This window comes from Oncorhynchus kisutch, linkage group LG4, assembly GCF_002021735.2.
Source record: "Oncorhynchus kisutch isolate 150728-3 linkage group LG4, Okis_V2, whole genome shotgun sequence".
Taxonomy (NCBI): domain Eukaryota; kingdom Metazoa; phylum Chordata; class Actinopteri; order Salmoniformes; family Salmonidae; genus Oncorhynchus; species Oncorhynchus kisutch.
The window spans coordinates 2,478,659-2,500,366 of record NC_034177.2 but is presented as its reverse complement, the minus strand read 5'-3'; the positions used below and the strand labels follow the sequence as shown (position 1 = coordinate 2,500,366).

Below are 21,708 nucleotides of genomic sequence, written 5' to 3'. Positions count from 1 at the left end.
TTGTATTCATGGAAACGAACACAACGCTCCCATTTTCTCCTCTGTTGACTCCTTGTCAAGCCTATCTGAGTTGTCTGTCTGTCTGTCTGTCTGTCTGTCTGTCTGTCTGTCTGTCTGTCTGTCTGTCTGTCTGTCTGTCTGTCTGTCTGTCTGTCTGTCTGTCTGTCTGTCTGTCTGTCTGTCTGTCTGTCTGTCTGTCTGTCTGTCTGTCTGTCTGCCTATCTGAGTAGTCAACTATAGTGAATGACTCGGTCTGCCTGTCTGCCTGTCTGTCTGTCTGTCTGTCTGTCTGTCTGTCTGCCTATCTGAGTAGTCAACTATAGTGAATGACTCGGTCTGCCTGTCTGTCTGTCTGCCTGCCTGTCTGTCTGCCTATCTGAGTAGTCAACTATAGTGAATGACTCGGTCTGCCTGTCTGTCTGTCTGTCTGTCTGTCTGTCTGTCTGTCTGCCTGCCTGTCTGTCTGTCTGTCTGTCTGTCTGTCTGTCTGTCTGTCTGTCTGTCTGTCTGTCTGTCTGTCTGTCTGTCTGTCTGTCTATCTGAGTAGTCAACTATAGTGAATGACTCGGTCTGCCTGTCTGTCTGTCTGCCTGTCTGTCTGTCTGCCTATCTGAGTAGTCAACTATAGTGAATGACTCGGCCTGCCTGCCTGCCTGCCTGCCTGCCTGCCTGCCTGCCTGCCTGTCTGAGTAGTCAACTATAGTGAATGACTCGGTCTGCCTGCCTGCCTGTCTGTCTGCCTATCTGAGTAGTCAACTATAGTGAATGACTCGGTCTGCCTGCCTGTCTGTCTGTCTGCCTATCTGAGTAGTCAACTATAGTGAATGACTCGGTCTGCCTGCCTGTCTGTCTGTCTGCCTATCTGAGTAGTCAACTATAGTGAATGACTCGGTCTGCCTGCCTGTCTGTCTGTCTGCCTATCTGAGTAGTCAACTATACTGAATGACTCGGTCTGCCTGTCTGTCTGCCTGTCTGTCTGCCTGTCTGTCTGTCTGTCTGTCTGTCTGTCTGTCTGTCTGTCTGTCTGTCTGTCTGTCTGTCTGTCTGTCTGCGTAGTCAACTATAGTGAATGACTCGGTCTGTCTGTCTGCCTGCCTGTCTGCCTGTCTGTCTGTCTGTCTGCCTATCTGAGTAGTCAACTATAGTGAATGACTCGGTCTGCCTGTCTGTCTGTCTGTCTGTCTGCCTGCCTGTCTGTCTGTCTGCCTGTCTGTCTGCCTATCTGAGTAGTCAACTATAGTGAATGACTCGGTCTGCCTGCCTGTCTGTCTGTCTGCCTATCTGAGTAGTCAACTATAGTGAATGACTCGGTCTGCCTGCCTGTCTGTCTGTCTGCCTATCTGAGTAGTCAACTATAGTGAATGACTCGGTCTGCCTGTCTCTCTGTCTGCCTGCCTGTCTGTCTGTCTGCCTATCTGAGTAGTCAACTATAGTGAATGACTCGGTCTGCCTGTCTGTCTGTCTGCCTGCCTGTCTGTCTGTCTGCCTATCTGAGTAGTCAACTATAGTGAATGACTCGGTCTGCCTGTCTGTCTGTCTGCCTGCCTGTCTGTCTGTCTGCCTATCTGAGTAGTCAACTATAGTGAATGACTCGGTCTGCCTGTCTGTCTGCCTGTCTGTCTGTCTGTCTGTCTGTCTGTCTGTCTGTCTGTCTGTCTGTCTGTCTGTCTGTCTGTCTGTCTGTCTGTCTGTCTGTCTGTCTGAGTAGTCAACTATAGTGAATGACTCGGTCTGCCTGTCTGTCTGCCTGTCTGTCTGCCTGTCTGTCTGTCTGCCTGTCTGTCTGTCTGTCTGTCTGTCTGTCTGTCTGTCTGTCTCTCTGTCTGCCTGCCTGTCTGTCTGTCTGCCTATCTGAGTAGTCAACTATAGTGAATGACTCGGTCTGCCTGTCTGTCTGTCTGCCTGTCTGTCTGTCTGCCTATCTGAGTAGTCAACTATAGTGAATGACTCGGTCTGCCTGCCTGTCTGTCTGTCTGACTGCCTATCTGAGTAGTCAACTATAGTGAATGACTCGGTCTGCCTGCCTGTCTGTCTGTCTGCCTATCTGAGTAGTCAACTATACTGAATGACTCGGTCTGTCTGTCTGTCTGTCTGTCTGTCTGTCTGTCTGTCTGTCTGTCTGTCTGTCTGTCTGTCTGTCTGTCTGTCTGTCTGTCTGTCTGTCTGTCTGTCTGTCTGTCTGTCTGTCTGTCTGTCTGTCTGTCTGTCTGTCTGTCTGTCTGTCTGTCTGTCTGTCTGTCTGTCTGCCTGCCTGCCTGCCTGCCTGCCTGCCTGCCTGCCTGCCTGTCTGTCTGTCTGCGGAGCTCTTTACTCATGCTACCTAATTCTCCCAGAGCATTTTAGAACTTTGCATTGAAATTTCAGAAAATGTCTGTAATATATCTGTCTGTCCATAATCCATAATATATCTGTCTGTCCATAATCCATAATATATCTGTCTGTCCATAATCCATAATATATCTGTCTGTCCATAATCCATAATATATCTGTCTGTCCATAATCCATAATATATCTGTCTGTCCATAATCCATAATATATCTGTCTGTCCATAATCCATAATATATCTGTCTGTCCATTATCCATAATATATCTGTCTGTCCATAATCCATAATATATCTGTCTGTCCATAATCCATAATATATCTGTCTGTCCATTATCCATAATATATCTGTCTGTCCATAATCCATAATATATCTGTCTGTCCATAATCCATAATATATCTGTCTGTCCATAATCCATAATATATCTGTCTGTCCATAATCCATAATATATCTGTCTGTCCATAATCCATAATATATCTGTCTGTCCATAATCCATAATATATCTGTCTGTCCATTATCCATAATATATCTGTCTGTCCATAATCCATAATATATCTGTCTGTCCATAATCCATAATATATCTGTCTGTCCATTATCCATAATATATCTGTCTGTCCATAATCCATAATATATCTGTCTGTCCATTATCCATAATATATCTGTCTGTCCATAATCCATAATATATCTGTCTGTCCATAATCCATAATATATCTGTCTGTCCATAATCCATAATATATCTGTCTGTCCATAATCCATAATATATCTGTCTGTCCATTATCCATAATATATCTGTCTGTCCATAATCCATAATATATCTGTCTGTCCATTATCCATAATATATCTGTCTGTCCATAATCCATAATAAATCTGTCTGTCCATAATCAATAATATATAATATATCTGTCTGTCCATAATCCATAATATATAATATATCTGTCTGTCCATAATCCATAATATATAATATATCTGTCTGTCCATAATCCATAATATATAATATATCTGCGATAATAGTAGAATGATAGTGTTTCACAGTGTTACTTACCCACCAGAGTTGTGATTGGCTGTGATATTTACTTACCCACCAGAGTTGTGATTGGCTGTGATATTTACTTACCCACCAGAGTTGTGATTGGCTGTGATATTTACTTACCCACCAGAGTTGTGATTGGCTGTGATATTTACTTACCCACCAGTGTTGTGATTGGCTGTGATATTTACTTACCCACCAGAGTTGTGATTGGCTGTGATATTTACTTACCCACCAGTGATTGGCTGTGATATTTACTTACCCACCAGTGATTGGCTGTGATATTTCTCCCACAGGAGCGACATCTGTTTGTCAAAATGGGAAAGCTGTTCTGACTTTGTGGCTGTGTTATCTAGTGGAAATCGGGTCAAGTGGCCAATGGAGAAATCTCTCGTGTCATTTCCTGGGTTACTCAAATTCTACACTATTCGCCTAATTTCAGATGTGAGAAAAACAAGCGCTGAATAGTGCTAGCAAGTGATCGTACCATCTAAATCGCTGTCTAAATATCTTCTCAGTAACAACAAATCAACTTTAAACCAGCTGTTGGAAAGTGAAAGGGGCGAAGTCTTCACCATGTAGCAGGAAATGGGATGCGGGGTGTTCTGAGTGCAGCCTGTTGCAAGTCTTCCACATAGGGCAGCATTCTAGGACATTTGAGTGTAGCACCTTTCAACTTTGTTCCAAACAGCACCCTATTCCCTATATAGTGCACTACTTTGGACCAGAGTCCTATTCCCTATATAGTGCACTACTATAGACCAGAGCCCTATTCCCTAAATAGTGCACTACTATAGACCAGAGCCCTATTCCCTATATAGTGCACTACTATAGACCAGAGCCCGATTCCCTATATAGTGCACTACTATAGACCAGAGCCCTATTCCCTATATAGTGCACTACTTTGGACCAGAGCCCTATTCCCTATATAGTGCACTACTATAGACCAGAGCCCTATTCCCTATATAGTGCACTACTATAGACCAGAGCCCTATTCCCTATATAGTGCACTACTTTGGACCAGAGCCCTATTCCCTATATAGTGCACTACTATAGACCAGAGCCCTATTCCCTATATAGTGCACTACTATAGACCAGAGCCCTATTCCCTATATAGTGCACTACTTTAGACCAGAGCCCTATTCAATATATAGTGCACTACTATAGACCAGAGCCCTATTCCCTATATAGTGCACTACTATAGACCAGAGCCCTATTCCCTATATAGTGCACTACTTTGGACCAGAGCCTTGGGTAGTAAGTAATTACATAGTAATACATGAGAGAGTAGCGCACCCTTCCTGGGAGAGGAGGGCCACTGGGGGGGCCACTGTGTGTGTGTGTGTACCTTCCAGCAGCAGCTTCTTAGCAAACACAGTGCCAACAGCACATAGTTGCTCAAAGTTGCTCAAAGTTTGTGGCTTGAGGGCTGGGATGGCTTATCTTCATCTGTCTGGCAGTGTGTTAACCTACAGTATGTCAGCAGTCTTCCACAACTATTGTCTTCTGCCTTGATGGTGGCAGATACTGAGAATGTAACTAGGCAAGTCAGTTAAGAACAAATTATTATTTTACAATGACGGCCTAGGAACAGTGGGTTAACTGCCTGTTCAGGGGCAGAACGACAGATTTGTACCTTGTCAGCTCTGGGATTCGATCCTCCAACCTTTCGGTTACTAGTCCAACGCTTTAACCACTAGGCTACCTGCCACCGTTATGTTTCATATCTTTTTTCCCTCAGCAAAATGAATGGTCAGTTTTTACAATATTCATAAGCACTGAATCTCCCCTTTACGGCATTAGCCTCTGTCTCTCATCCTCTCCCTCTCATCCTCTCTCTCTGGCTCTCATCCTCTCTCTCTGTCTCTCATCCTCTCTCTCTCTGTCTCTCATCCTCTCCCTCTCATCCTCTCTCTCTGGCTCTCATCCTCTCTCTCTGTCTCTCATCCTCTCTCTCTCTGTCTCTCATCCTCTCCCTCTGTCTCTCATCCTATGTCTCTCATCCTCTGTCTCTCATCCTCTCTCTCTCATCCTCTCTCTCTGGCTCTCATCCTCTCTCTCTGTCTCTCTGTCTCTCATCCTCTGTCTCTCATCCTCTGTCTCTGTCTCTCATCCTCTCTCTCTCATCCTCTCTCTCTGTCTCTCATCCTCTCTCTCTCTGTCTGTCTCTCATCCTCTCTCTCTGTCTGTCTCTCATCCTCTCCCTCTCATCCTCTCTCTCTGTCTCTCATCCTCTCTCTCTCTCTGTCTGTCTCTCATCCTCTCTCTGTCTGTCTCTCATCCTCTCCCTCTGGCTCTCTCTCATCCTCTCTCTCTCTGTCTCTCATCCTCTCTGTCTCTCATCCTCTGTCTCTGTCTCTCATCCTCTTTCTCTGTCTCTCATCCTCTCTCTCTCTGTCTCTCATCCTCTCCCTCTCATCCTCTCTCTCTGGCTCTCTCTCATCCTCTGTCTCTCATCCTCTCTCTCTGTCTCTCATCCTCTCTCTCTGTCTCTCATCCTCTCTCTCTGTCTCTCATCCTCTCTCTCTGGCTCTCTCTCATCCTCTCTCTCTCTGTCTCTCATCCTCTCCCTCTCTGTCTGTCTCTCATCCTCTGTCTCTGTCTCTCATCCTCTCTCTCTCTGTCTGTCTCTCATCCTCTCTCTCTCTGTCTGTCTCTCATCCTCTCTCTCTGTCTGTCTCTCATCCTCTCTCTCTGTCTCTCATCCTCTCTCTCTCTGTCTGTCTCTCATCCTCTCTCTCTCTGTCTGTCTCTCATCCTCTCTCTCTCTGTCTGTCTCTCATCCTCTCTCTCTGTCTCTCATCCTCTCTCTCTCTCTCTCATCCTCTCTCTCTGTCTCTCATCCTTTGCCTCTGTCTCTCATCCTCTCTCTCTGTCTCTCATCCTCTCTCTCTGTCTCTCATCCTCTCCCTCTCTCTGTCTCTCATCCTCTCTCTCTGTCTCTCATCCTCTCTCTCTCTGTCTCTCATCCTCTCTCTGTCTCTCATCCTCTCTCTCTGTCTGTCTCTCATCCTCTCTCTCTGTCTGTCTCTCATCCTCTCCCTCTCTCTGTCTCTCATCCTCTCTCTCTCTGTCTCTCATCCTCTGCCTCTGTCTCTCATCCTCTCTCTCTGTCTCTCATCCTCTCTCTCTGTCTCTCATCCTCTCCCTCTCTCTGTCTCTCATCCTCTCCCTCTCTCTGTCTCTCATCCTCTCTCTCTCTGTCTCTCATCCTCTCTCTCTCTGTCTCTCATCCTCTCTCTCTCTGTCTCTCATCCTCTCTCTCTGTCTGTCTCTCATCCTCTCCCTCTCTCTGTCTCTCATCCTCTCTCTCTCTGTCTCTCATCCTCTCTCTCTGTCTCTCATCCTCTCTCCCTCTGTCTCTCATCCTCTCCCTCTCTGTCTCTCATCCTCTCTCTCTCTCTGTCTCTCATCCTCTCTCTCTCTCTGTCTCTCATCCTCTCTCTCTCTGTCTCTCATCCTCTCTCTCTCTGTCTCTCATCCTCTCTCTCTCTGTCTCTCATCTCTCTCTCTCTGTCTCTCATCCTCTCTCTCTCTGTCTCTCATCCTCTCTCTCTCTGTCTCTCATCCTCTCTCTCTCTGTCTCTCATCCTCTCTCTCTGTCTCTCATCCTCTCTCTCTGTCTCTCATCCTCTCTCTCTGTCTCTCATCCTCTCTCTCTGTCTCTCATCCTCTCTCTCTGTCTCTCATCCTCTCTCTCTGTCTCTCATCCTCTCTCTCTGTCTCTCATCCTCTCTCTCTGTCTCTCATCCTCTCTCTCTGTCTCTCATCCTCTCTCTCTGTCTCTCATCCTCTCTCTGTCTCTCATCCTCTCTCTCTGTCTCTCATCCTCTCTCTCTCTGTCTCTCATCCTCTCTCTCTGTCTCTCATCCTCTCTCTCTCTGTCTCTCATCCTCTCTCTCTCTGTCTCTCATCCTCTCTCTCTGTCTCTCATCCTCTCTCTCTCTGTCTCTCATCCTCTCTCTCTCTGTCTCTCATCCTCTCTCTCTGTCTCATCCTCTCTCTCTCTCTCTGTCTCTCATCCTCTCTCTCTGTCTCTCATCCTCTCTCTCTGTCTCTCATCCTCTCTCTCTGTCTCTCATCCTCTCTCTCTGTCTCTCATCCTCTCTCTCTCTGTCTCTCATCCTCTCTCTCTCTGTCTCTCATCCTCTCTCTCTCTGTCTCTCATCCTCTCTCTCTGTCTGTCTCTCATCCTCTCCCTCTCTCTGTCTCTCATCCTCTCTCTCTCTGTCTCTCATCCTCTGCCTCTGTCTCTCATCCTCTCTCTCTGTCTCTCATCCTCTCTCTCTGTCTCTCATCCTCTCTCTCTGTCTCTCATCCTCTCTCTCTCTCTCTGTCTCTCATCCTCTCTCTCTGTCTCTCATCCTCTCTCTCTGTCTCTCATCCTCTCTCTCTGTCTCTCATCCTCTCTCTATGTCTCTCATCCTCTCTCTCTGTCTCTCATCCTCTCTCTATGTCTCTCATCCTCTCTCTCTGTCTCTCATCCTCTCTCTATGTCTCTCATCCTCTCTCTATGTCTCTCATCCTCTCTCTCTATGTCTCTCATCCTCTCTCTCTGTCTCTCATCCTCTCTCTCTATGTCTCTCATCCTCTCTCATTCTGTCTCTCATCCTCTCTCTCTGGCTGTCTCATCCTCTCTCTCTCATTCTGTCTCTCATCCTCTCTCTCTGTCTCTCATCCTCTCTCTCTGTCTCTCATCCTCTCTCTCTGTCTCTCATCCTCTCTCTCTCTGTCTCTCATCCTCTCTCTCTGTCTCTCATCCTCTCTCTCTGTCTCTCATCCTCTCTCTCTGTCTCTCTGTCTCTCATCCTCTCTCTCTGTCTCTCATCCTCTCTCTCTGTCTCTCATCCTCTCTCTCTGTCTCTCATCCTCTCTCTCTGTCTCTCATCCTCTCTCTCTCTGTCTCTCATCCTCTCTCTCTCTGTCTCTCATCCTCTCTCTCTGTCTCTCATCCTCTCTCTCTGTCTGTCTCTCATCCTCTCCCTCTCTCTGTCTCTCATCCTCTCTCTCTCTGTCTCTCATCCTCTGCCTCTGTCTCTCATCCTCTCTCTCTGTCTCTCATCCTCTCTCTCTGTCTCTCATCCTCTCTCTCTGTCTCTCATCCTCTCTCTCTCTCTCTGTCTCTCATCCTCTCTCTCTGTCTCTCATCCTCTCTCTGTCTCTCATCCTCTCTCTCTGTCTCTCATCCTCTCTCTCTGTCTCTCATCCTCTCTCTATGTCTCTCATCCTCTCTCTCTGTCTCTCATCCTCTCTCTATGTCTCTCATCCTCTCTCTCTGTCTCTCATCCTCTCTCTCTGTCTCTCATCCTCTCTCTATGTCTCTCATCCTCTCTCTCTATGTCTCTCATCCTCTCTCTCTGTCTCTCATCCTCTCTCTCTATGTCTCTCATCCTCTCTCATTCTGTCTCTCATCCTCTCTCTCTGGCTGTCTCATCCTCTCTCTCTCATTCTGTCTCTCATCCTCTCTCTCTGTCTCTCATCCTCTCTCTCTGTCTGTCTCTCATCCTCTCTCTCTGTCTCTCATCCTCTCTCTCTCTCTCTGTCTCTCATCCTCTCTCTCTGGCTCTCATCCTCTCTCTCTGTCTCTCATCCTCTCTCTCTCTGTCTCTCATCCTCTCTCTCTGTCTCTCATCCTCTCTCTCTCTGTCTCTCATCCTCTCTCTCTCTGTCTCTCATCCTCTCTCTCTCATCCTCTCTCTCTGTCTCTCATCCTCTCTCTCTCTCTGTCTCTCATCCTCTCTCTCTCTCTGTCTCTCATCCTCTCTCTCTCTCTGTCTCTCATCCTCTCTCTCTCATTCTGTCTCTCATCCTCTCTCTCTCATTCTGTCTCTCATCCTCTCTCTCTCATTCTGTCTCTCATCCTCTCTCTCTCATTCTGTCTCTCATCCTCTCTCTCTCATTCTGTCTCTCATCCTCTCTCTCTCTCTCTCTGTCTGTCTGTCTCTGTCTGTCTCTCATCCTCTCTCTCTCTGGCTGTCTCTCATCCTCTCCCTCTCTCTGTCTCTCTCATTCTCTCACTGTCTCTCTCTCTGTCTGTCTGTCTCTCATTCTCTCTCTCTCGCTGTCTCTCTCTCTGGCTGTCTGTCTCTCATTCTCTCTCTCTCGCTGTCTCTCTCTCTGGCTGTCTCTCTTGGTCTCTCTCTCTCTCTGGCTGTCTCTCTCTCTCGGTCTCTGTCTGTCTCTTTTGGTCTCTCTCTCTCAATTCAATTCAATTCAAGGGCTTTATTGGCATGGGAAACATGTGTTAACATTGCCAAAGCAAGTGAGGTAGACAACATACAAAGTGAATATATAAAGTGAAAAACAACAAAAATGAACAGTAAACATTACACATACAGAAGTTTCAAAACAGTCTCTCTCTCTCTCTGTCTGTCTGTCTCTCATTCTCTCTCTCCTATGTTTCTGTGTGTTGGAGGAGCTACTCTTGATGAAAGGAAAGGGTTAGCTAGAGGGATCATCCTGGCACGGAGAAGAGAGGAGACTAGCTTTTACTTGGCAAAAGATATGATTGTGTAATAAAATTACAAGTCAGACAGCTGCTGGGATGGGCTCCTTTTCCACTGAAACACAACTTAATAGAGATGGAAGTTAATGTGGCATTGTTCTAGAGCAGCGAACACTCTGCCCCGGGACAATCTTCACAGGACTTCTTACCCTTCAGAACAGAAGTGAACCTGACAGGCAAAGTTTCCCTTCTGTGTTTTTCCATCACGTTTTCTTCACTGGAAGGATTCACACACTGGGCGTATCCCAAATAGCCCCCTATTCCCTATATCTAAAGTAGTGGACTATATAGGGGGCCATTGGGAACGTAATATATATATATTTTTCTTAAACCTTTTTATTTAACGAGGCAAGTCAGTTAAGAACAAATTTATATTTACAATGACGACCTACCAAAAAGGCCTCCTGCAGGGACGGGATAAAAAATAAAAATAAATTTAATAAAAATATAGGACAAAACGCACATGACAAGAGAGACACAACAACACTACATGAAGAGAGACACAACAACACTACATGAAGAGAGACACAACAACACTACATGAAGAGAGACACAACAACACTACATGAAGAGAGACACAACAACACTACATGAAGAGAGACACAACAACACTACATGAAGAGAGACACAACAACACTACATGAAGAGAGACACAACAACACTACATGAAGAGAGACCTAAGACAACACTACATGAAGAGAGACACAACAACACTACATGAAGAGAGACCTAAGACAACACTACATGAAGAGAGACACAACAACACTACATGAAGAGAGACCTAAGACAACACTACATGAAGAGAGACCTAAGACAACACTACATGAAGAGAGACACAACAACACAACATGAAGAGAGAGACAACAACACTACATGAAGAGAGACACAACAACACTACATGAAGAGAGACACAACAACACTACATGAAGAGAGACACAACAACACTACATGAAGAGAGACACAACAACACTACATGAAGAGAGACACAACAACACTACATGAAGAGAGACCTAAGACAACACTACATGAAGAGAGACACAACAACACTACATGAAGAGACACAACAACACTACATGAAGAGAGACACAACAACACTACATGAAGAGAGACACAACAACACTACATGAAGAGAGACACAACAACACTACATGAAGAGAGACACAACAACACTACATGAAGAGAGACACAACAACACTACATGAAGAGAGACCTAAGACAACACTACATGAAGAGAGACACAACAACACTACATGAAGAGACACAACAACACTACATGAAGAGAGACACAACAACACTACATGAAGAGAGACACAACAACACTACATGAAGAGAGACCTAAGACAACATAACAAGGCAGCAACACATGACAACACAACAAGGGTAGCAACACAACAGGGTAGCAACATAACAAGGCAGCAACACATGACAACACAACAGGATAGCAACACAACAGGGTAGCAACACAACAGGGTAGCAACACAACAGGGTAGCAACACAACAGGGTAGAAACACATGACAACACAACAGGATAGCAACACAACAGGGTAGCAACACAACAGGGTAGCAACACAACAGGGTAGCAACACAACAGGGTAGAAACACAACAGGGTAGCATCACAACAAGGTAGCAACACAAAACATGGTACAAACATTATTGGGCACAGACAACTGCACAAAGGGCAAGAAGGTAGAGACAACAATATGAGGGATCTGATTAAGTATGGTAAAGGCTAGAAGAATCAGCGGACCTTTCTTTCTGATGGCCTTTCTGCTCACAGCGCCAGTTAGGCAGGAAACCTCAGAGTGTCCCGTTGGCTCGGTAGCACCATAGCATTGTGAATGACCCATTTTTCAGTGTGGACACTTCCATTCCTGCAGTCAGTGACTCTTATTAGTCAGATGCTGTGTCAGCCAGGTAGTAGTGGTGGTGGTGGTGGTGAAGAGGATGTTATTGTGGTAACCACCTCTGACCCCTATCGTAAGAGTCAGGAAGACTCATCGACGATTCATGACGAAACGCACGATGAGCGTCGTTGTCAGATTGAGACACGGACAACACTATTGGGGATCCTCTGCCTGTCTTTGGCCTTCAAATGGCAACACTGTGTCGTGTCCCCATGTCTTGGAAGAGGAAAGATGAAATCCAGGCCCAGAGTTAAGGGAGGGACAGTTTATTTTTTATTTTTTTAAGGAGGGCTAATTAAATTGTCCCTGGAGGGACAGGGTCTGTTTTATGGCTCCTCAGAGAGCCGGGCACCTGCCCCGGAGCCCACCTTAACCAAGAGACATTAACTAGGTGTGCCCCATCGAACACACACACATACACACACACACACACACACAGGGCTCAACATTAACCTTTTTAATGGGTAGCAATCATACAAAGCTAAAAATGTTGTGATGCAAAAACCTGTTGTTGAAATGTTTGATTTAATTTCAAAGTTATTTGTGGAAAAATGTTTCTACGTTGTTTAAAAGCATTACCCTTTATGAGATGCATTACATTCTACACTGCCTTTTCTACGTTGTTTAAAAGCATTACCCTTTATGAGATGCATTACATTCTACACTGCCTTTTCTACGTTGTTTAAAAGCATTACCCTTTATGAGATGCATTACATTCTACACTGCCTTTTCTACGTTGTTTAAAAGCATTACCCTTTATGAGATGCATTACATTCTACATTGCCTTTTCTACGTTGTTTAAAAGCATTACCCTTTATGAGATGCATTACATTCTACACTGCCTTTTCTACGTTGTTTAAAAGCATTACCCTTTATGAGATGCATTACATTCTACACTGCCTTTTCTACGTTGTTTAAAAGCATTACCCTTTATGAGATGCATTACATTCTACATTGCCTTTTCTACGTTGTTTAAAAGCATTACCCTTTATGAGATGCATTACATTCTACACTGCCTTTTCTACGTTGTTTAAAAGCATTACCCTTTATGAGATGCATTACATTCTACATTGCCTTTTCTACGTTGTTTAAAAGCATGACCCTTTATGAGATGCATTACATTCTACATTGCCTTTTCTACGTTGTTTAAAAGCATTACCCTTTATGAGATGCATTACATTCTACATTGCCTTTTCTACGTTGTTTAAAAGCATTACCCTTTATGAGATGCATTACATTCTACACTGTCTCTTTAAGAGTGTCACGTTTGAATGAAAACATGTTAGAGATCATTCATATATAATCATTGATCTTCTGAAGAAGCTGTCCATTCTCCTTTCTTTCTGTGCCCCCAAATGTTTAGATAAACTAGTAAAGTTTCCAGGTTGTTAACGAGCTGAGGTAACATGACTGATACTAGTAAAGTTTCCAGGTTGTTAACGAGCTGAGGTAACATGACTGATACTAGTAAAGTTACTAGGTAGTTAACGAGCTGAGGTAACATGACTGATACTAGTAAAGTCACTAGGTAGTTAACGAGCTGAGGTAACATGACTGATACTAGTAAAGTTACTAGGTAGTTAACGAGCTGAGGTAACATGACTGATACTAGTAAAGTTACTAGGTAGTTAACGAGCTGAGGTAACATGACTGATACTAGTAAAGTTACTAGGTAGTTAACGAGCTGAGGTAACATGACTGATACTAGTAAAGTTACTAGGTAGTTAACTAGCTGAGGTAACATGACTGATACTAGTAAAGTTTCCAGGTAGTTAACTATCTGAGGTAACATGACTGATACTAGTAGATTTACTAGGTTGTTAACTAGCTGAGGTAACATGACTAATAATTAGATAAACTAGTGAAGTTACCAGGTTGTTATCTAAACATCAGTTATGTTACCTAAGCTAGTTAACTACCTAGTAACTTTACTAGTATCAGTCATGTTACCTCAGCTAGTAAAGTTACTAGGTCGTACAGTACTGACCTGTCCTCAGTCTCTCCAGTACTGACCTGTCCTCAGTCTCTCCAGTACTGACCTGTCCTCAGTCTCTCCAGTACTGACCTGTCCTCAGTCTCTCCAGTACTGACCTGTCCTCAGTCTCTCCAGTACTGACCTGTCCTCAGTCTCTCCAGTACTGACCTGTCCTCAGTCTCTCCAGTACTGACCTGTCCTCAGTCTCTCCAGTACTGACCTGTCCTCAGTCTCTCCCGTACTGACCTGTCCTCAGTCTCTCCAGTACTGACCTGTCCTCAGTCTCTCCAGTACTGACCTGTCCTCTGTCTCTCCAGTACTGACCTGTCCTCTGTCTCTCCAGTACTGACCTGTCCTCTGTCTCTCCAGTACTCTACAGAGCTGAAGAAGCTGTACTGTCAGATCGCCAAGACGTGTCCCATCCAGATCAAGGTGCTGACCAACCCCCCGCAGGGCGCCGTCATCAGAGCCATGCCCGTTTACAAGAAGGCAGAGCACGTCACCGAGGTGGTCAAACGATGCCCCAACCACGAGCTCAGCCGCGAGTTCAACGACGGTTAGTTAGTTAGTTAGTTAGTTAGTTATGTCTCTCAAACACTCCTAAAGCACCATTGATAACATATTACGCTTTTATAAACTGTAAAATACCAAACATTTTATTTTGGACATTTTAAGCCCACGTATTGGTGTTGAGTCACACATCAACATGCAACATATTTTGCTGTTAGTTAACTGATCTCTAATTGATAAATGTATGGTGTTTCTACTTCATAAATGTATGGTATTTTGTGTTTGTAGGTCAGATAGCCCCTCCCAGTCACCTGATCCGAGTGGAGGGTAACAGCCACTCCCAGTATCTGGAGGACTCCATCACGGGCCGTCAGAGTGTGCTGGTCCCCTACGAGCCCCCCCAGGTAGGCTACAGTACTCCCCTGTCTGCCCCCCTTACACCCCCCCCCCCCCCCCCCCAGGTAGGCTACAGTACTCCCATCTGCACCCCTTACAACCCCCCCCCCCCCCCAGGTAGGCTACAGTACTCCCATCTGCACCCCTTACAACCCCCCCCCAGGTAGGTAGGCTACAGTACTCCCATCTGCCCCCCCCCCCCCCCAGGTAGGCTACAGTACTCCCCTGTCTGCCCCCCTTACAAGCCCCCCACCCCCAGGCAGTGTAGAGTCAGCCCTGTCCCGCCTGTCCCCCATATCACCACCAAGCCCCCACCCCCCCCCAGCCCTGGCGACAGACCGTCTCCAACCCCTGTCCCCCTCCTGTCCCCCTTGTCTCTCCCCTGTCCCCTCTGTCATCACAGTGTCACAACCAGCACTCTAAACTATCCGTCGGCAACACCCTACGTGTCTCAGACAGGGTCACATTAGGGTCTGGCCCCTGATCTTCTGTAGAGCTAGCTATCCTCACGTACTGGCCCTCTCATCCAGTCAGTCAGTGACAGTCAGCCCAGCAGCTGGTGTCCTCAACAGCCCCTCACCCTACTGGGCCCATACTGTGTTCCTGTGTCCTCAACAGCCCCTCACCCCTACTGGGCCCATACAGCCCCTCACCCCTACTGGGCCCATACTGTGTACTCCTACCGGTGTCCTCAACAGCCCCTCACCCTACTGGGCCCATACTGTGTACTCCTACCGGTGTCCTCAACAGCCCCTCACCCTACTGGGCCCATACTGTGGACTCCTACCGGTGTCCTCAACAGCCCCTCACCCTACTGGGCCCATACTGTGTCCTCAACAGCCCCTCACCCCTACTGGGCCCATACAGCCCCTCACCCCTACTGGGCCATACTGTGTACCTGTGTCCTCAACAGCCCCTCACCCCTACTGGGCCCATACTGTCTACTACTCCCTGTGTCCTCAACAGCCCCTCACCCTACTGGGCCCATACTGTGTACTCCTACCGGTGTCCTCAACAGCCCCTCACCCCTACTGGGCCCATACTGTCTACTACTCCCTGTGTCCTCAACAGCCCCTCACCCTACTGGGCCCATACTGTCTACTACTCCCTGTGTCCTCAACAGCCCCTCACCCCTACTGGGCCCATACTGTCTACTACTCCCTGTGTCCTCAACAGCCCCTCACCCTACTGGGCCCATACTGTCTACTACTCCCTGTGTCCTCAACAGCCCCTCACCCCTACTGGGCCCATACTGTCTACTACTCCCTGTGTCCTCAACAGCCCCTCACCCCTACTGGGACCATACTGTCTACTACTCCCTGTGTCCTCAACAGCCCCTCACCCTACTGGGCCCATACTGTCTACTACTCCCTGTGTCCTCAACAGCCCCTCACCCCTACTGGGCCCATACTGTCTACTACTCCCTGTGTCCTCAACAGCCCCTCACCCCTACTGGGCCCATACTGTCTACTACTCCCTGTGTCCTCAACAGCCCCTCACCCCTACTGGGCCCATACTGTCTACTACTCCCTGTGTCCTCAACAGCCCCTCACCCCTACTGGGCCCATACTGTCTACTACTCCCTGTGTCCTCAACAGCCCCTCACCCTACTGGGCCCATACTGTCTACTACTCCCTGTGTCCTCAACAGCCCCTCACCCCTACTGGGCCCATACTGTCTACTACTCCCTGTGTCCTCAACAGCCCCTCACCCTACTGGGCCCATACTGTCTACTACTCTCTGTGTCCTCAACAGCCCCTCACCCCTACTGGGCCCATACTGTCTACTACTCCCTGTGTCCTCAACAGCCCCTCACCCCTACTGGGCCCATACTGTCTACTACTCCCTGTGTCCTCAACAGCCCCTCACCCCTACTGGGCCCATACTGTCTACTACTCCCTGTGTCCTCAACAGCCCCTCACCCCTACTGGGCCCATACTGTCTACTACTCCCTGTGTCCTCAACAGCCCCTCACCCCTACTGGGCCCATACTGTCTACTACTCCCTGTGTCCTCAACAGCCCCTCACCCCTACTGGGCCCATACTGTCTACTACTCCCTGTGTCCTCAACAGCCCCTCACCCCTACTGGGCCCATACTGTCTACTACTCCCTGTGTCCTCAACAGCCCCTCACCCCTACTGGGCCCATACTGTCTACTACTCCCTGTGTCCTCAACAGCCCCTCACCCCTACTGGGCCCATAATGTCTACTACTCCCTGTGTCCTCAACAGCCCCTCACCCCTACTGGGCCCATACTGTCTACTACTCCCTGTGTCCTCAACAGCCCTGGCTAACTGTGTTTCTGCAACAACTGGACATTTCTTTTCTTCAGTCATTTAAATTCATTTATGTTTTATGAGGTTTTTCATTCACTTGACCTGCTGTTCACCACCATACTGTATAACTTCCTGTGTGTTAATGTCTCCTTCCTGTGTGTTAATGTCTCCTTCCTGTGTGTTAATGTCTCCTTCCTGTGTGTTAATGTCTCCTCTCTGTGTGTTAATGTCTCCTCTCTGTGTGTTAATGTCTCCTCTCTGTGTGTTAATGTCTCCTCTCTGTGTGTTAATGTCTCCTCTCTGTGTGTTAATGTCTCCTCTCTGTGTGTTAATGTCTCCTCTTCCAGGTGGGCACAGAGTTCACCACCATACTGTATAACTTCATGTGCAACTCCAGCTGTGTAGGAGGCATGAACCGACGCCCTATCCTCATCATCGTCACCCTGGAAGCCAGAGAGTAAGACATTTGTTTTTGTTTTCAGTGGCTACCAGGGTTGCAATATTCTGGAAACTCCCGGAATCAGGAGTGGGAATCATCCAAATGGGATTTATGGGGAAAAAATAAGTAAATAAATTGATCCCACCTCCTCATAGATGGTTAAAAAGTCTTATTGTCTGTCTCTCTCTCGCCACCTAGTGGTCAGGTGCTGGGTCGGCGCTGCTTCGAGGCCAGGATCTGTGCGTGTCCTGGCCGGGACCGCAAGGCGGACGAGGACAGCATCCGTAAGCAGCACGTTACTGACGGAACAAAGAGCAGTGAGGGTATGAAACGCCGTAAGTAGTGCTGGGAGCTGCTGGAGGACTGACTCTTGACTATACTACACTCTGCATGTTGCCAGCCCCTCGGCTGCTCTGCCTCTTCCTGCTCTGCCTCTTCTTGCTCTGCACTGCGCCGTCTCGTGCTGCCCTGTCTCTTCCTGCTCTGTCTCTTCCTGCTCTGCCTCCTCCTGCTCTGCCTCCTCCTGCTCTGCCTCCTCCTGCTCTGCCTCCTCCTGCTCTGCCTCCTCCTGCTCTGTCTCTTCCTGCTCTGTCTCTTCCTGTTCTGCCTCTTCCTGCACTGCGCCGTCTCGTGCTGCCCTGTCTCTTCCTGCTCTGCCTCCTCCTGCTCTGCCTCCTCCTGCTCTGCCTCCTCCTGCTCTGCCTCTTCCTGCTCTGTCTCTTCATGCTCTGTCTCTTCCTGCTCTGCCTCTTCCTGCTCTGCCTCTTCCTGCTCTGCCTCTTCCTGCTCTGCACTGCGCCATCTCTTCCTGCTCTGCCTCTTCCTGCACTGCGCCGTCTCTTCCTGCTCTGCCTCTTCCTGCCCTGTCTCTTCCTGCCCTACCTCTTCCTGCTCTGCCTCTTCCTGCTCTGCCTCTTCCTGCGCTGCTCTGCCTCTTCCTGCTCTGCCTCTTCCTGCTCTGCCTCTTCCTGCTCTGCCTCTTCCTGCTCTGCCTCTTCCTGCTCTGCACTGCGCCGTCTCGTCCTGCTCTGCCTCTTCCTGCCCTGTCTCTTCCTGCCCTGCCTCTTCCTGCTCTGCCTCTTCCTGCTCTGCCTCTTCCTGCCCTGCCTCTTCCTGCTCTGTCTCCTCCTGCTCTGCCTCCTCCTGCTCTGCCTCCTCCTGCTCTGCCTCCTCCTGCTCTGTCTCCTCCTGCTCTGCCTCCTCCTGCTCTGCCTCCTCCTGCTCCGCCTCCTCCTGCTCCGCCTCCTCCTGCTCTTCCTCCTCCTGCTCTTCCTCCTCCTGCTCTGCCTCCTCCTGCTCTGTGCTTGTTTTCCATCCTATGCTTGCTGAGGTTAATACGTAGGATAAAATTAGCGTCATCTCAGGTGTACCAGCCCAGGTACTTACCAGGCCTCTGTCCCCCTCCCCAGCCTTCCACCAGGTCTCTCATGGTATCCAGATGTCCTCCATCAAGAAGAGAAGATCCACAGACGAGGAAGTGTTCTGTCTGCCTGTAAGTGTCAACAGTCTGGCCCCGTTCCTCTGGGATTTCCCCAGGGAATTAGCTGACACTATGGAATTGATTGACCCTTTTTTTATTTTACCTTTATTTTACTAGGCAAGTCAGTTAAGAACACATTCTTATTTTCAATGACGGCCTGGGAACAGTGGGTTAACTGCCTGTTCAGGGGCAGAACGACAGATTTGTACCTTGTCAGCTCGGGGGGTTGAACTTGCAACCTTGCGGTTACTAGTCCAACGCTCTAACCACTAGGCTACCCTGCCACCTCTACACTCTAACCACTAGGCTACCCTGCGAAGTTCTGATACGGTCTGTTCTATAGAAATAGAACCCAGATGAACATATAACAGACTCGTTGGGTACAGGAGGAAGAACATTTTTATTTAGGGGAGCGTTTCAAAATAAGAGCCAGAACTTCAGAATAAAAGCCCTCTGTCCATACTGGCAAAAGCAACCCTGTTATATACGTTAATATATACAAAAGTATGTGGACACCCCTTCAAATTAGTGGATTGAGCTATTTCAGCCACAGTCGTTGCTGACAGGTGTATAAAATCAAGCACACAGCCATGCAATCTCCATGGACAAACATTGGCAGTAGAACGGCCTTACTGAAGAACTCAGTGACTTTCAACGTGGCACTGTCATAGGATGCCACCTTTCCAACAAGTCAGTTTGTCAAATTACTGCCCTGCTAGAGCTTCCCCGGTCAACTATAAGTGCTGTTGTGAAGTGGAAACGTCTAGGAGCAACAACGGCTCAACCACAAAGTGGTAGGCCACACCATCTCATAGAATGGAAACGCATTCTCTGGAGTGATGAATCACGCTTCACCATCTGGCAGTCCGACGGACTAATGGGTTTGGCAGATGCCAGGAGAACACTACCTGCCCCAATGCGTAGGGCCAACTATAAAGTTTGGTGGAGGAGGAATAATAGTCTTGGGCTGTTTTTCATGATTCGGGTCCCTTAGTTCCAGTGAAGGGAAATCTACACTACAGCATACAATGACATTCTAGATGATTCTGTGCTTCCAACTTTGTGGCAACAGTTTGTGGAAGTTTCAACATGACAATACCCCGTGCACAAAGAGAGGTCCATACAGAAATGGTTTGTTGAGATCGGTGTGGAAGAACTTGACTGTCTGGGCACAGAGCCCTGACATCAACCCCATTGAACACCTTTGGGATGAATTGGAACGCAGACTGCGAGCCAGGCCTAATCGGCCAACATCAGTGCCTGACCTCACTAATGCTCTTGTGGCTGAATGGAAGCAAGTCCCCTCAGCAATGTTCCTACATCTAGTGGAAAGCCTTCCCAGAAGAGTGGAGGCTGTTATAGCAGCAATGTTCCAACATCTAGTAGAAAGCCTTCCCAGAAGAGTGGAGGCTGTTATAGCAGCAATGTTCCTACATCTAGTGGAAAGCCTTCCCAGAAGAGTGGAGGCTGTTATAGCAGCAATGTTCCAACATCTAGTGGAAAGCCTTCCCAGAAGAGTGGAGGCTGTTATAGCAGCAAAGGAGGGACCAACTCCATATTAAAGCCTTCCCAGAAGAGTGGAGGCTGTTATAGCAGCAAAGGAGGGACCAACTCCATATTAAAGCCTTCCCAGAAGAGTGGAGGCTGTTATAGCAACAAAGGAGGGACCAACTCCATATTAAAGTCTTCCCAGAAGAGTGGAGGCTGTTATAGCAGCAAAGGGGGCGATCCAACTCCATATTAACGCCCATGATTTTGAATGAGATGTTCAACGAGCAGGTGTCCACATACTTTTGATCATGTATTAATGTTTGCTATCAAACAATACATTAATACATCTGTGTGCATTAAATTAATCTTGTGAATTCTCTCTCTCTCTCTCTCTCTCTCTCTCTCTCTCTCTCTCTCTCTCTCTCTCTCTCTCTCTCCTCTCTCCTCTCTCATCTCTCTCTCTCTCCTCTCTCTCTCTCTCTCTCTCTCGCTCTCTTTATCTCATCTCTCTCTCGTTCTCTCTCTCTCTCTCTCTCTCTCTCTCTCTCTCTCTCTCTAGATTAAAGGCCGTGAAATCTATGAGATTTTGGTGAAAATCAAAGAGTCTCTGGAACTCATGCAGTTTCTGCCTCAGCACACTGTAGAGTCATACAGGCAGCAGCAGCAGAACCTCCTGCAGAAACAGTGAGTACTACTCTCTGACAGACAGATACATACTGGAGTCCACTGGCACCTATCTACTCTCTGACCATTCTATTAGATAGAGGGTTACTGTCCTCCCCTCTAGTAGATAGAGGGTTACTGTCCTCCCCTCTGTTCTATTAGATAGAGGGTTACTGTCCTCCCCTCTGTTCTATTAGATAAAGGGTTACTGTCCTCCCCTCTAGTAGATAAAGGGTTACTGTCCTCCCCTCTAGTAGATAGAGGGTTACTGTCCTCCCCTCTGTTCTATTAGATAGAGGGTTACTGTCCTCCCCTCTGTTCTATTAGATAGAGGGTTACTGTCCTCCCCTCTGTTCTATCAGATAAAGGGTTACTGTCCTCTGTTCTATTAGATAGAGGGTTACTGTCCTCCCCTCTGTTCTATTAGATAGAGGGTTACTGTCCTCCCCTCTGTTCTATTAGATAGAGGGTTACTGTCCTCCCCTCTGTTCTATTAGATAGAGGGTTACTGTCCTCCCCTCTGTTCTATTAGATAAAGGGTTACTGTCCTCCCCTCTAGTAGATAAAGGGTTACTGTCCTCCCCTCTAGTAGATAGAGGGTTACTGTCCTCCCCTCTGTTCTATCAGATAAAGGGTTACTGTCCTCCCCTCTGTTCTATTAGATAAAGGGTTACTGTCCTCCCCTCTAGTAGATAAAGGGTTACTGTCCTCCCCTCTGT

At 47.5% G+C, this 21,708-nt stretch overlaps 1 protein-coding gene across 7 annotated transcripts in view; it reads left to right on the top strand.

The window, feature by feature from the left end:
* LOC109881328 (tumor protein 63-like) overlaps positions 1–21,708 on the top strand; it is a 99,195-nt gene that overhangs the window by 61,409 nt on the left and 16,078 nt on the right. For 5 of the 7 annotated variants that reach the window (XM_031822299.1, XM_031822302.1, XM_031822300.1 and 2 more), the window contains 6 exons: positions 14,103–14,289; positions 14,532–14,647; positions 17,264–17,373; positions 17,554–17,690; positions 18,765–18,847; positions 20,886–21,010. In XM_031822299.1, coding sequence (XP_031678159.1) covers positions 14,103–14,289; positions 14,532–14,647; positions 17,264–17,373; positions 17,554–17,690; positions 18,765–18,847; positions 20,886–21,010 — 758 coding nt within the window. The remainder of the gene's footprint in view (positions 1–14,102; positions 14,290–14,531; positions 14,648–17,263; positions 17,374–17,553; positions 17,691–18,764; positions 18,848–20,885; positions 21,011–21,708) is intronic. The other 2 variants (XM_031822303.1, XM_031822301.1) reach the window with 1 other exon arrangement.